The sequence below is a fragment of the Patella vulgata genome, chromosome 1, assembly GCF_932274485.2.
Source record: "Patella vulgata chromosome 1, xgPatVulg1.2, whole genome shotgun sequence".
Lineage (NCBI taxonomy): Eukaryota > Metazoa > Mollusca > Gastropoda > Patellidae > Patella > Patella vulgata.
The window spans coordinates 63889685-63906364 of NC_065879.2; the positions used below are offsets into that span (position 1 = coordinate 63889685).

Below are 16680 nucleotides of genomic sequence, written 5' to 3' on the forward strand. Positions count from 1 at the left end.
TGTACATGCGACACTACTACTACTTGTCACTTACAATTTAAAGTTTTTAGTCACTTGATTCATGTATTTATGTTGAATGTGGCCATATTTTATATCATAAAGGGCAGTTTTAGAGGTGTGCATATTATTTAGACAGCAATAGATAGCTACAGGAACTGTTTCACTCTCTCACATATAACATATTTACATATAATATTTACAGTATATTTTTGTATATATTATAGAGGTGAGGTTAAATGATCAACTGTATTTATGCCCTGATGTGCCAAAATTTACAACGGGTGACCTTGTACAAATAAAGACCACCATCTTTAATGATACAGGTATGTAGACATTTATATAAGGTAATAATATTAACACATGTATGAGTAATTACCACACTATATATCCATGCTAAGAATTTAGTAGAGTAGAAGTAAAAATGCTATGTTTTGTTTAGCTGCTGTTGTGTATGATATATTAAACGATGATCAATATTAATAAAAACGTTCTTTTGTATTCTGATTAATTGCAGGAAATCCCTAATGATTATTCAGTCCCCAATGTTGTTGTGAATTTACAGTACATGGATGATAGGGTTGACAATCAAAACAAATCTAAATGTTCTGTTTATTTTCATTCCTGTCTATTGTGGTCACTCAATATCGCCATGTGCTACAATTAACAGCTTGTAAAAGTTAAGTTAGCTTTTTGGTAAGGAACGATCCTCCCCTAAGAATTTTACAAATTGACCTATTTATGAACTAATGATATATATATATAGAGAGAGTACGAAGTAATAATACTTATGGATGTTATTATTTGTATTTACAGGTGGTGATTGTAGAGATGTTATGTTATCTATCCATGTATCTCAGTGTTGTGATCAATCTACAGATCTTATACCTAATACATCATTATCAGATTCTATAGCTCTTATAGATTCTAATATAGCTGTTTACAAACTGGTAATTATATTTCTTTCTACAGTCACTGGTTTCTATTATAATTCATAAACTTGATTCTAATATTATAAATGAATTATAATAATTAATCATTTTCACAGTCGAGGCATTCTTAAAAAACTTGTAAACACGTGACTTGTATCATTATGTTATTCACTGGGTTTATTAGATTACATTATAGAATGAATTAGTAATTATAACTTGACATCTTCTACAATCTAGCCATCTTCATTATTCTGGATGGAGCAGAAAAGTAGGAAGTTAAATACCATTTCATTTCTACAGTCAAGGATTTCTCATATAACTTATAAAAAGCCTTAAATTATAAACTATTATCTTTAATTAATGCACACGTATGACCTTCTGACCTCAAAGCAAAGTTTGTGTGTTTTGCAAAATTAAACTTTAAGAGTGGTTTTAGGCCTGCAGCCAAAATTTCTAGCTTGCTTAGAAACACAATTCCGCTACAAGGTCCTCCTCACACTGATCAGCAGTGAATTTTCGCTAGGCCGCTACAATCACTGATAAGGATGACGTCGACGCGACTTTATAAGTCCCAAATATTAACTTTTTTCTTCCGTCAAATTAAATTCTAAAACATTTTTTTCATTTATTAGAAAAATAAAACAAGACATTTGAATTATTTGTAGGTAAAAATCATTTCCTATTTAGTGTAAATGGGTATTAAAATAAGTAAAATTCACCATTTAGCCTGAATCAGTAATATTTTATGTAAACAATGCATGCGCTATTGAGCCAATGATTGACGCCGCATGATGTGCAGTCAGGTGTCGAAACAGTCATCTGTTACAGAGATATTAGAAGATCTCTGTGAAACAGATTGGGTCCTCCTTACTAAACAAACGATACGTTTTTGGAAAGCTTATAACACCATGAACACATATCCAGAGAGTTCCAAGCAAAATGTTTGCACTAACTCGATTTATAAATATCTATAAATATTATTCTTTCCTTTATTTTTAACTTGTACCTTTTCTCTTGCAGCTATCAGAAAAAGACAGTGCTGTGATTGTTTGTGCCTTTATATTTTTTTGTCCGGGACTTTTTACGCTGGATATTTCCTGCTGTTTCACCAACTCAGACTTACATAAACAAACATGGAAGTGTATTCCCATGCCAAAAGTTTTAATAGAAGATTAGACAAGATTCTTTTGATGCAGATCAACTTCATACACAACAAGTCTTGTTTTTCGTGTAAAACCCAGTACGACATTACGTCACTATATTGTGGTGTATAATATACAATTGTCTCACTATAACATGGGTGTATTAAGTGAACTGCATCAGTGTTATAGTGAAATCCTATAGTTGAAATATAAAGCAGATTATTTCAAATACTTGAGATTCTTATTCATATAGTGTTTTATTATATAGTCTACTCCAAAAGTCTTGGTTGTCAAGACCCATGATTATATAGGGTGGTCATCAAATGGACAGTCCTGTTGATCTTGTCAATATTAGTTTTTTTTTTTTTTTAAAATAACAGATGATGTGAATAGTATTGTGACATAATCAAACATCATTCTGATTGCATGCATAAATTTGTGACCATTGGTTCTTCTTGTGTTTAGTCAATAGGTCACTGTGGATCAAAATATCCAAGCATTTAATTTCATGGAGAGGGAGAAATGGGGTTTAATGTCCACTCAACATAAACTAGATCATTGTGGGACTAACATATGGTTCAATTTTATTGTTATTTCAATAATTCACTTGCACGTAGGGATCTTTAGCAGTGGGAGAAACCTGGAGGACCCGGAGAAAACCCACAAAGTTGGACAGGCGACTTACTCCTTGTCACGCACAACTGAGGAATTGAAACCACGCCACTTGACTCAAGCTCTGTGGTTTAGTTTCTATGAATGGCTTGTCATAAGTCTGTAAATCTTGCACTGTGTAAATGCCTTGATAACCATGTCTGTTTACTTGCCAGGGTTACAGTGGTAAGTGATCATCATGATTATCAAGTCACTCAGCCATTCTAGTGATCTATATCTACATGTATAGTGCTCTGAAAAGAAGTATAACTAAAGGGTCAGTCCCAGTTTTCACATAGTTTTCTTTTTAAGCTCGGTAAGAGTTACAGATTTTTGTGATTTTGAAGTTGAGTAAGAAATGTTTTATGACTAGAAATCAGATTTTAGACTAGGTCTGTCAAAATACAGAGACAATACAATATCCGCTTGTATATAATTAGTGAACAACATGAAAATGGCCAACCACAAGACTTTGATGTTTTGTTTTTATATGCCCACATAATTATAATTTTGATTTCAAATGTTTAGCTTTAAGTATTAATTTCAATAACACATTTATTTTCAAGCCATATCTAAACCTGGTACTAAAATTTTATTTTTGATCGTAATTTCAACATTAGTAGTTAAAGACAAGGACATATGTGTTGTCAATATTGTTCAACTTTAGTTAAAGAGATGTCGCTATGTGCTGTTTCCTGTGGAAATAGAAAGTTTGAATTGAAGTTCCAATCCTCTACCTTTTCTTGTTGAATATTAATTATGAAGTTTGAATGATCTATAGTTGTTGATTATTTTCTGCCTTGTGAGAATAGATATATGTTTGAATTGAAGTTGAAATCCTCAAGAATTGATGGTTGTAGAATATTATACATCTGTTGAATAGATGATTATATTATTGTTATGTTAAAGTGCAATAAATACTCGTTTGTTTGTAAATATACATATGTAAATATTGCTTTATATTATTGTTATTAAAATAGGCATATAAATAACAGTTATTCATCATCGATATTAGGTCAGATATTATTATTACCCTTGACTAAACACAACTAAATAGTGTCGAGTGACTGGATAATAGAGTTGAATATACATTACTGCAACAAAACTGTATTAGCCTGAACTCCAGAATAGAGAATTTTAAAATATCCTATGTAAATTCCCGTAATATCAACTATCATTTATATTAGCAAGTTTTCTACTTTCTTTTCTTTTTATGGCCAGCTTATACATATTGATGCATTACCATAGTCAAAGGTGCCAGTTAGATTGTGATGTAATCCTTTAATTTTTTTTTCTGTATGAAGGTGATAAAATCAAGTTTTATGGTGATAATTAGACTTCATACAGAAAAATGAAACACTTAAGTTTTTAATATTCATAACTGTAGTCTTTCATATTGCTGTCCTGACAAAGACAAGGAGTAGATTTTGTTGGTGTTTTCAAAAGATGTTGTTTTATACAGCACACTGTGCACATGCCATCAAGGGCACTAGGGGTATTATATAATTCAAGTATTATAGTAATATACTGTTTAATTGACATTTTAATTGAACATATGAAAATAATAACAACAATCTTATGGAAGATGCTTGATAATGGCAATAGAATCATTGTAGATATGTAGCTCTGATTGAAGTACAGTAATTGTCATCCATAGAATTGTTGTGATTGTTATATTATACTCTTCCCAAAAAGTATTTTTACTTTTGACGGTGTATCTCTTTGGGAGTGAAATGGGGCTATCAGATAAGCTGCCCATATGAACTGTTTAAATTCATGTGTAGGCAATTGGCCTGTTATTAACATACACTGGTTACCTCTAATAAAAGCAGCAGTGCATTTCTGCAGTTTTGTATTGTTTCTAAATATCCCCTACTTTTTTTGAAGAGTATATTAATACAGTTATTAAAAATATATCAACAATATTCCTGTGCCATATTGTTTACCTATCTACCTGTGTATGCCTTATCACCATAATAATAAGAAATGTAATTGGGTTTAACCTTTTAATTTCCTGAACTATGCTGTATGCTTTGGGGATATTTTGCCTGGGCAGCAACAGTATAACCTACTACTCTTATTTTATTTCCAACTGTCAAGGGATTTTTAATGGTATAGACAACGAGACCCAATGTTTTCCATGCCATCTGTTTTTCCTTGCCAGGCTCTATTGCCTGCACCACTGATGAGGAGAAACCAAGATGGAAAATTGCCAGGAACTTTATCAACCAACACTGAGAACAAACTCAAACCTCTTGATTATTAACCAACAGCCATTTTCACTGAGCCCGCAAAATAAATAGTTTATTTCCCTGGTTCCTTGCAAGTTCAAAATCGTTTGAGCTTCTTTTTCATTGAAATTTATGTGGATGTAAAATGTTATACTAACCTCATGACACAATCAGCGCTTTGCAAGTGGAGTTAAAACACTAGTTTCTTCACATAAATTTGTGATCAGTTTCTACAGATTACAATATATAATAAAGGTATGTAAATATACATGTAAGGGAGAGTATATTATTGTTGAGAATGTTATTGTTATTAATCAACCATGAATTTTATTTATTTTCAACTTATTGATTAACATAAATAAATAAATGCATGTATTAGGAATTACTAAAATATTATTGTTGATGACTGATATTGTTATATTCAATCAATAATGTTATTAATTTATACAAAAACAGACTTTACTCTTAATTACTGCTACAGAAGAGATGCACTAGTGTATAATATTAAAACATTTAGCTGAAACTGTTATAAATATTGTTGATGAATGGCATAGTTATCATATACTGTATATAGTCTCGAGATATAAACTATAGGTTGATTTAATCATGTTATTAAAAATGTTGAATTAATATTAACTATCATTTTAATCGTCTTTTTATTTGTCCCTGGGCTAGCAAAGGCCGAATTCAGAGTTTATTTGTGAAGGGGCCACAATACTTGAACAATAAGGGCACTGGGGACTCTTGATTAAAATGTCCTGGGTTCAATCTCGCGTTGGCCAAAATCGGTCACAAGATTTTTATGTGCAGGATAAATACGATACTGCGGTTATGCTGGGGAAAGAAAGACTGAAGAAAATAACCCGAGAAAAAGAAAAACCCGAGGCCGGTAGGCCGATGTATTTCTGTCGGCTATGTTTACATGTACGTAAAGGAGAATATCCCAGAATTCCAGTAAGGAAAACCTTATATCATATTTTCTTAAGGAAAGAATAACCCGTTACAGGTTTAAAGAAAAACTTTCAGAGGAATAACCCCAAATTCCCCTGTATATATCCAAAGCCGCCCCCCGACTTTCAAACAGCAAGTTATTCCGGGCATAGAATATACCCCAAAGATCAAAGAGATTTACCGTTATAGGTTTATAAGAATGTTGTGTGGACGTATTATCCCGTCGCCCCAGTCTGTGTTTAAGTGCGTGGGTGGGAACATTAGCCTAAATACACACATTTCATTGTGGACATGGACACCATGGATAACAATGAAAAATTAATAAACATCCCCATTACGATAACTCTTGCAAAGCTCTAGCCTCTGACACATTAATCTAGGGATTTACAATCACATGCGTACAAAAATTAAACTCATGGGTGATGACGAAGACTGGCCTACGGTTGGTCCACGAACTTTCTGCATAGTACGTTGACCATTGAAATTGACACCAAACTCACTATACCTTAAAGGACAATTTGGGTGTGATCCATTATCACATATCTGATAGAACTGGATTGATCTGACCCAAGTGCTCCAGCAAAGAAGAGAAAAACGAGAAAAATTTTGAAAAGTTTAGTTTATGCATATTGAATACCAGATCTGTCCGAAATAAAACTGATGAACTGAATGAATATGTTGCTGATAATGATGTGGATTTATTTATTGCAACTGAGTCGTGGATTCGCAGTGAACACACAGTTAAATTATCATCAACCATTTAGTTCCGACCAACTTTGACTCTATATTTGAAAATAGAAAACAGTCTAAAGGAGGTGGAATTGCCTGTGCTTTCAAAAAGTACAATGTACTAAAAACTTATTTTTAACTTTTGAAATATACTATTCAAAAAAAGTAGGGGATATTTGATTTTGGGGGCATAATACTAAAATATGCAAATGACTACGAAAAAAGTCACTATAGAACCTAACAGAAGAAACATTTCCAGTTACATGTGACGCCCAAACGCACCAATAGCTACCGCATGGAATGCAGGTGATGCTTGGGATCATCATGGGGGTCCAACCCAAGATTTGCACGACTCTGACTTTGAATGTTACAGTCATTGTGGCATTGAATTCCAGGGTGGAAACATCAGTTTAATTGTTTTAGTGACCAGAAAACAAATTTTGATATGCGTCGGCTTACCCAAAATGAAAGGTTACGTGCCCTTGGCATGCTACAGATCGGCACAACACAGGCGGTTGTGGCGCGGACGATGAATGTTTCTCAGTCTGTCATAAGCAGGCTATGGTCCAGATACCGTGATACACAATCTGTACAGGACAGACCACGCTCAGGTCGACCAAGGGCGACAACTCAAGCCCAGGATCGATTTATCCGTACCTTGGCCTTGAGAAATCGTGTCATCACAGCAAATCAGATCAGCGCTCGTCTTCAAACAGACACTGGTGTGAGAGTGAGTGGCCAGACGATTCGGAATCGACTGCATAGGGGTCACCTTCGCGCCCGACGTCCTCGCGTGATCCCTTGTTTGAGAGATCATCACATTCAGGCAAGACGTCGTTGGTGTAGGGATCGTCAACACTGGGATAATCGACGCTGGAGCAATGTGATGTTTTCAGATGAGTCAAGGTTCACTGTTGATTTTTTGGACAGACGTAGGAGGGTGTGGCGTCGTCGAAACGAGCGCTTCCAAGACGTTAACGTCATCAGACATGATCGATTTGGGGGTGGTTCTGTTATGGTGTGGGGAGGCATCACTGTTGCTGGAAGAACGGCTTTACATGTTGTTGCAGGGCGTGTTACAGGCCAGTACTACCGGGACAACATCTTGGCAGTCCATGTTGTGCCGTTCGCACGACGTCATGGCCGCCGTTTCATCTTCCAGGATGACAACGCAAGATGTCACAGGGCCAGGATCGTTACAGGTTACCTCCAACAACAGAACATCACCACATTACCTTGGCCAGCACTGAGTCCCGACCTCTCCCCCATCGAGCATGTCTGGGACATGCTTGGACAGAGGTTACGTCAACGTCAACAACGTCCTGCCAATGTCCAAGAACTTGCTGCTGCGTTGCAACAGGAATGGGACAATCTGGACCAAAATGACCTTAGACGTCTCATTAGGAGTATGCCACGTCGGATCAATGCTTGTTTGGCAAACAGAGGAGGATTTACCCGTTACTGACTTGGTTGTGATGCTGTGGTAACTTTGCTGTTTGACCCCGGGTATCATTTTACCCTTATAATGGTCAGTCTGTGCCTTACTTAGTCTAACGATCATTTGGAATAAATCGATGAATGTGAACTTCATTTCATTTTGTCATTTGTTTCTTCGTCAGTTTCATTAGGTGACTTTAATAACACTTAAAAATCAAATATCCCCTACTTTTTTTGAATAGTATACTACAATAAAACGTACTCCTTGGCAAGAATCACGTAAAAATTGTGTCAGTATATCGCCCTCCATCAACACGTGTTGTTGATTTCCTGGCAGAATTTACTGAACTACTCAATAGTTTGAATACTGGACCTGGATATTTAATAATTCTTGGAGATTTCAATCTTCATGTTGATAAAGCCAATGATTCGAACATAAGATATTTTTACTATTGTTAGAGTCATTTAGTTTAAAACAGCATGTGGATGTGTCAACCCATACTATATTTGTCTGTGAATTTCCAGATTGGTTTTCTCCAATCTGGTTATGCCTATCATAGACATAACCACATTCTTGGTCTTGTGTTGAGAGAACATGATTCCATTATTTAATCATGTGACGTTTTTGATCCTCAGATTTCTGATCATAAGGTTAAACACAGGAAAGCCGAGAAAACATGGAGGAAACCAATCTGGAAATTCACAGACAAATTTACAATAAGTCCCGAACTACCATTTTAATCGAATTAGCTAAACGATCCTTCACTAAGGACTGTCTGTTATCAAACAAACATAATCCACGTGAAGTCTACCAAATTATAAACAGTCTGCTAAAACCAAGAGAAGCAAAGTGTCTGCCATCGGTTTAAAATGATACTAGCCTATCAGATCATTTTTTTAAAAATATTTCCACGACAAAGTCTCCACCATTCGACAAGGAATCGGTGTAAATATACCAGCAAACATATTCATTGAGAAAAAGTTTGAAGGCTGTACAATTGAGAACTTTTGTCTAGCAACAGAAGGTGCGATACGGCAAATAATTCAGAAATCAGCCCCAAAGTCATGTTCCCTCGATCCTCTGCCAACATGGCTACTAAAGAAGTCCGAAGTGGACACGTCTTTAGTAGGTGCAGAAGTATGTGAGACGCCTAAAACAGCCTGTGACACCCTTCATTAAAAAATCAACCCTTGATCCTGATGTGCTAAAGGATTACCGACCTGTGTCGAATTTGTCTTTCATTTTGAAAATTATAGAAAAAATTGTCCTTAATCGTTTTAAATATCATTTGTGTGAAAACAATCTCCAAGAAAAATTTCAGTCGGCATACAGAAAACGGCATAGTACAGAATCTGCCTTACTTCGTGTTCACAATGATATCGTATGCAGCTTGGGTCGGAAGAAACCAGTGTCGTTAGTTTTATTTGACTTGAGTGCAGCATTCGATACGATAGATCAATTAATCCTTCTCAGGAGACTTGAAACTTGATACGGTATATCCGGTGACGCACTGAAGTGGTTTAAGTCGTATCTGAGTGGAAGACAGCAGAGTACAGGGGTCTGTATTGGATCGGTTTTGTTCACAGCATATACTGCACCAATTGGTGAAATCATCCGTGAGATGGGTCTTAATTACCACCTACCTCCATGCGGATGATACTTGACCCTTCGCCAGACATCACTACACCAGAACTTGAAGCATGTATTGAACAAATTAGAATCTGGATGCACTACAACTTTTTGAAACTGAATGATGAAAAAACCAGAAAATATAATAATCGGGAATAAAAAGAACATTGACATCAACCATGTGACTACTGGAAGCACTGCCATAACCCCATCCAACTGTGTCAGAAATCTTGGTGTGTTCTTTTGACTCTTTCCTTGATATGAAAACCCATGTATCCAGGCTGTGCAAAAGGGCAAACTTTCATCTGTATAACATTCGATCCTATATTGACCTTTATGCCACCAAAATGTTAATAACTGATTTTGTTATGTCATCTTTAGATTATTGTAATTCATTATTGTGTTCTCTTCCTAAAACTCTTGTAAATCAGCTGCAGAAAATCCAGAATAAAGCATATTGTATCACTCACCAAACCATCTGTCAATTTAAAAATTAACACAATCACTTTTAATTGTTTAAACGATTCATTGGCACCATCCTATTTATCCGATTTAATTCAACAATATGTACCTTCTTGTTCCTTAATGTTCATCTTATAAACACCAATGTCCAGTACAGAAGTCAAGAAACCCTGGCAGTCCAATATGATATAAGACTAGGTTGTAGCACCGCTGTACGGGCAAAATGCACATATTCATTAGCCCGGATGGAGCAAAGAAGGACATTAAACCCTGTTTCATTACCGAGCAAGATTTCCCTCATAGTACACTTTGCTTGGGGATTGGGGTTGGGTAGTCAAGTTGCATGGTTTCGATCTCAAGCTTGTATGTGACAAGGAGTAGGGTCACATGCCTATCTTCAGGTATTTTCTATGGGATATATGGTTTTGTCCCAATGCTATGCGCAAGTGAATTATGCAAATAAAATTGGAACATGCATTAGTCCAGAAATGACCTAATTTGTGTTGAGTGGATGTTATAATTCATTTCTCTCTCTCTCTCTCTCTCTCTCTCATTAATTTTCTTGGACAGTGCTGTTGCAGCCTACGTTTATTTCTAACTGTCAGGGTACCTGTAATTCTGACAAGGGGAAACATCTGACAATCCAACATGATTTGATTTACTTATGTCAACAAATGATTTAATCAAATTGTTAACTTTTTTTTCATCTGTAAATTTTTTTATAAATAATTTGGAACACAATCAAAACTAAACATTTGTTTGTCTTGCATGTAATTTTTGATGCTCCTGAAGACTACAATTTTGGGAAAAAGATTTGCTACATATTTCACAAATATAAGGTTTGATACGAGAATGATTTTTTATATGTCTATGTAGATTACTGTTATCAGTAAATGATTTACCACATATATCACAGACAAATGGGCTTTCTCCTGTATCACTTCGCTTGTGGATTTGAAGATGAGAATTGAAAGTAAATGATTTAATACACAAATTACATTTAAAAAGTTTTTCTCCTGTATGGAATCTCATGTGTTTTTTTAAGTCACCAGATTCATAAAATGATTTACCACAAACATCACATTTAAAATTCTTTTCACCAGAATGAGTTTTAACATGGGCTCTTAAACTAGCTTTGTGTGTGTATGATTTACTACAAAGTGAACATTTATGTATGTTCTCTCCAGTGTGACCTTTAGCATGTGCAATCAAAGTTGTTTTACGTGTAAATGATTTACGACAAGCATCACATTTAAAGGATTTTTCTGCATTATGTATTTTACCGTGTTCTTTCAGTAAATAGGACTTTCTAAATGATTTACTACAAATATCACATTTATAAGGTTTGGACCCATGTGTTCTCATATGCTCTTTTAGATGATCTTTATGAATAAATGATAAGACTACAAACATTACATTTAATAAGTTCCCATGTGTCATTGTTTTCTGGTATTTCTGTTTCTCTGTCAAGTAAAGAAGTTTTGTCCCAATCTTATTTTGTTGGATTAAATCATTCTCCTCCTCTTGTTTAAAATGTATTTCACAATGTTCTTCTAAATCAGAGTAAGATTTGAAATCTTCCTCACATAATTTACACTGATGAATAGTTTCAATATCTTCAATTGTTGCTTCTTCAAAATGTATTTCACAGTGTTTCTCTAACTCATCGCATGACTTAAAATTTTCCCTACATAAGTTGCACTGATGAACCATTTCAGTTTCATGAATAGTCTGCTCGTTTTCTTTGATTTGTACTTTACTGTGGTTTTCAACATCATCAATTTTCTCATCATCTTCGCCTTGTTTTTTAATTTGGTTTTCTAGATCATCGGTTGTTTTGTTTTTGACAGTCAGATTACTTTGTTGTTGTAAGTCACCATACCGTTTACTACATGTAGTTTCCTGTAATAAATATAGTCTTTTTTTATTATATATAATTAAAATAAAAGCTAGCTGTGCATTTGTGTTACAAGTACTTCAGATCATTTGTATTACAGTTACCGGAGATGAGAATTCAACATAATTATATTTGTTTATTCTTATTTCCAAATTTTACATATCCTACGATTTATATACTCAGCCAAATTAAAAACTTGACACTCATGATTTTTGGGACTAGATTTTTAATATTTGGTTTAAGGCAACTATTTTAGTGTTATGTTGTGCACAGACGATCTTGACATCAACAGAAAGCAAGAATACGTCTCGCCGAAATTCCTTGACATTGATAACGTTCGTGATGTCACAGTACCCCCCAAAATGAAATTCACAGACTTGGAGAACAATCAGAATAAAGTGTTTAGTAACGGTTGTGACCTCCTCTAGCGTCTCGTACTGCCACACAACGTCTTCTCATGGATCTCAGAACATTAGTAAACACTACCCGAGGAAGACGTTGCAACTGCTCAGCAAGAGCATGTTGAAGGTCCTGCAACATCAGTGGTGGATTCACTTGCTGACGAACACATCGACCCTGTTCGTCCCAGATGTGTTCAATAGGATTAAGGTCGGGGCTAAGCGACGGCCAATCCTGGACTTGGACACCGGTATTTCTTAAAAAATCCTGGGTAGCAATTGCTGTATGAGGTCGAGTATTGTCTTGTTGAAACGTTAGTCCAGGCCCATGTCTCTGCATAAACGGAAGAAGAACAGGTTGCAAAATCTAATCCCTGTACTGGACAGCGTTTAAGTTACCTTGGACAACAACAAGAGGGGAACGTCCATTTGCACAAAAAAACCCCCAAACCATGACGCTGCCGCCACTAAATCGGTCAACTTCTCTGACGCATACTTGAGCGTAACGTTCACCTCGTCTGTGGTACACTCGGGCCCTGCCATCGGCAAACCTCAAAGTGAATCGAGATTCGTCACTAAAGACAACCGAATTCCACTGTCTTTGAGTAAATCTTATGTGTCTTGTGGCCCACACAAGTCGGTTACGGCGATGAAGTGGTGTCAATATTGGTCTATTATAGGGCCTTCGAGCTCGAAGACCAGCAGCCTGCAAGCGATTTCGAACAGTTTGTGCAGTTACCCTTCCACCAAACATCTCTCTACTTGTGGAGGTTGCAGTGACAAATCTGTTATTAAGATGACGTAATCGTATTGCCTGATCTTCCTGGAGTGACGTCACACGTGGCGCTCCCGCCCTTGGGCGGTCGGTAATAGTTCCAGTTTGAAGCACTCTCATTCTAAGATTAATTATTGTCTGGCGTGAACAATTAAAGGCTCCTGCAACAGTGACCACAGACTGACCAGCATAGAGTCTACCTATAGCACGTAGACGTTCTACATTTGAAAGGCGCGGCATTTTCTAACAAAGATGAAAATAACAATTTTAATTTGTTTTTCCAGTTCAAGTTACATGCACGTGTTCAGTTTAAGCAAACTTGCATCGATTGACCTCACGAGTTTGTGTTTGCACGTGTTTTTCAGGTTTTTCATCTTTATATGCTCAAAAGTCACGTGATCCACGTGACTTTACAATTTTATGAAATTAAAGGCTTCTTACTACTTACTATCGTTAGAAACACTTTAAAATTTATTTGACTTACCAGAAAAAAAATTTTGTTGAAATTCATTAGTGTCAAGTTTTTAATTTGGCTGAGTATAGTATAGTAATGACATAGCTTCACTACTCTCCCATGTAGATCAGCGCCGGATTAACCATTGTGGGGGTCCTGGGACCTTGAGCATGTGGGGAACCTTGAGCATGTGGGGGCCCCCAATCTAACACATGTGACCAGAATGTAGGTAGTATCGTTCCACAACACATGAATGTAACTTCATCAAGCCTAATTTGAAATAAGTCAGTGATAAATAAAGGGTGCCCTTTAATCATATCCGCGAAGTAACCGACCAGAGCTGATTTTTGACAAATGATGTACACAGCTGACCCAAATTTAAATGTGTTTTGTTGGAACCAATGTAGTGTTTACGGAAATTACACATATTAAATTATTATACACACCAACATATCAAATAATTATGGTCTAAGGGCTAAACGTCGAAGAATACGAGTTCAGAAACCAATCGGAGATTACCAATGACATTTTTAACAGATTCAGAGTTTGAATCTCAAATATAAATGGGTTCAAAGTTACCTTGATTCCACCCCAAAGTAGCACAACAAGTTTTAACCAAAATATTCCCACTAAATAAAGAGGATTTTAATGTGTTTTCTTGATACACTTTTCCCGCTAAATAAACAAAAAAAAGAAACATGGATACAAGTCAAAGGTACGACGCGGCATTGCCGGATTACACTGAATTCTCGGATGTCAACTGCAACACGAGCCCACAATGGATGAAAAGCGTCCCACTGTCCAGGACTTTGAAAATCAGATGGAGGGCCTAGCAGATGTAGTCCTTGGTCCGACCATGCTCGTAACTGAGGATTTTTTGGGGGGTCCCCTGATGTTGGAGGCCCACCATGTCCCATAGATTGAAATTTCTTAGGGGTTGTTAAGTTTGGTGAGTGATGATCGCACACCAAATTTCAACCGATTCGATCAATAACGAAATTGATATAGAGCGAAGCTCTAAAGCACCGCGCGTAATTGAAAATGTCACCCACAGACTGTTGATTAAAAAAAAATCCAGCCGGAACCGGATACACTGGGCAAAACAGGCAATGCGCATGTCAACTTACCAAATCTCGTCCAAGCGAGATCACGTAACTAACAAAAATAATTCTATCCACCAAATCTCGCCCAAGCGAGATTACGCGCCTCATAGAACTATTTCTATGACGCGTCTAATCAATGACGTCACATATTTTTTACGTCAATGAAAATAATTCTCACACTTTTTTGTTCTTTTTTTAAAAACAAAATTAATGTATAAAATTTAGATCTCAATAAAAACTAAATTATTTAATATTTTTGTATCACTTGAGAAAATTAACTATGAATGAAGGTTTTATATTTGACAATAATCAGCTTCGCTCTACTCAGGCAATGCCTGTTACATATTAATCGTGCAATTGAATTATCAACTGTTGCTGATTTGGTGCAATATTAGCTGAGGGGGTCACCCCTAAACCCATTCTTCTGCCTTCCTTGGCCACCGTGGGCGGTGGATGGGTATTCACGAGTAGAGCTAGAGGTAGTACAGGCCTATTTTTACTTCACCTTTCTAAATTTTACATTTGACATTTGTATATTTTTTTTAATCTCTGACCGTTTCCGGTGTATTGTATATTTGTTGTATATTTGAATTCGAGTTGGATCAATACAACGCGAGTAGTTCCTTACCAATTGTTCGAATCTCTTTGAACACAAAGTGGTCTGTTCTAACTTTTTGCTCGGCCGCCAGAGGAGGGACGATGACTTAAATATGAGTTTTCTTGTAGATATAAGTATCGATCGGTGTTATCCCGAAGTATCACGCCTGATCCCGGTCAACGAGTCCAACTGTTCAAGTGTAACTGAACGTAACTAACCACTTATCTGCTGATTTGGTAACAGTATCTATGTAAAGGGAACCCCCACCCCCTCACCCTACACAAATATCCTTTAAATATTAAATACAACCGCACAAAATATGATTTTATAAGCGAAATGAGAGCGCTTGAAAACAAAATGTGAATTACTCGCGTTGGTATGATCGCTGTGAAAAGCTAAGGTACAACTAGAGTACCATTCTCCACACAGGGTACGTTCGATAACAGGCGCCGGGCTTACTAGAGCCCTCACGGGTGCGTTCGGGTTGCCCATGACGCCATTTAAACGGCTTACTCGCGTCAGGCCGAAGTAACCGGCTCCTTGGGGCAGGTTACTTCGGGAAGTGTCTCATAATCCAATTATTCAACATGGCAGCAAATCAATTTTTGATCGAAGTTATATATTCAGATTAAGTTTAGGCGACGGAAGAATTATTGTTGACACTTTGCTCCGATTAAAAATGTAGTATTTCCATTCCACAGTAGTGTTGTGTTTATTTTAGTGCAACGATTCCAGGAGTTAGAAAAGGAGACTCAGCGTCCTTTCAGTTGCCTAAAAGCAGAACTAAGCCGTTTATTAAATCTTTTTTGATTACTGGTCAATTTTCCAAAATCATTGTGTGGAGTCATAGGCCATGTATGTACACGTATTTGTAATTATAGATGATAGATAATTATAAATGCGTGTACATATTGTAAAGCTGTCTCTACTGGTGTATTCCCACGAAGGCGCAGTTAAAGAGCGTGACCAAAATTAATCATTCCCACGAAGGCGCAGATATCGACTTGTTGGCTTTCGTTTGAAGGGAGGCATGTTGCTATTAGGACCCAATTAACGGTGTTAAAGATTTTATGAATTTATTTTCACTCTGAACCAACAACACTCTGGAAGGATGGCATGCAAGAATCAAGAAGCGAGTTAGAAAAGCCCATCCGAATGTTTTTGAAATGATCACATTATTACAACAAGAACAAAATATTAACCACCAAGGAAGAGATATAAATATGCTCAAATCCAAAGCCAGCTCCAGGAATTAAAAGGAAGACACGAGGAAGACAGGGTGTTTTATTTGGC

General features: G+C 36.3%; 1 protein-coding gene across 3 annotated transcripts; it reads right to left on the reverse strand.

Moving 5' to 3' along the window:
- Window positions 1-9741: 9741 nt before the first annotated feature.
- On the reverse strand, window positions 9742-15374 carry LOC126819629 (zinc finger protein 287-like). Of its 3 annotated transcripts, none has more exons than XM_056098313.1 (2): window positions 15295-15374; window positions 9742-12064 (listed from the first exon to the last, which is right to left on the reverse strand). In XM_056098313.1, exons 1-2 carry the CDS (start codon window positions 15316-15318, stop codon window positions 10910-10912), a joined length of 1179 nt encoding a protein of 392 aa, XP_055954288.1. In that variant the 5' UTR covers window positions 15319-15374; the 3' UTR covers window positions 9742-10909. The 3 variants fall into 3 exon arrangements, with proteins under 3 accessions (XP_055954288.1, XP_055954287.1, XP_055954289.1); XM_056098312.1 differs by lacking the exon at window positions 15295-15374 and adding an exon at window positions 14814-15008; XM_056098314.1 differs by lacking the exon at window positions 15295-15374 and adding an exon at window positions 14266-14689.
- Window positions 15375-16680: the final 1306 nt, after the last annotated feature.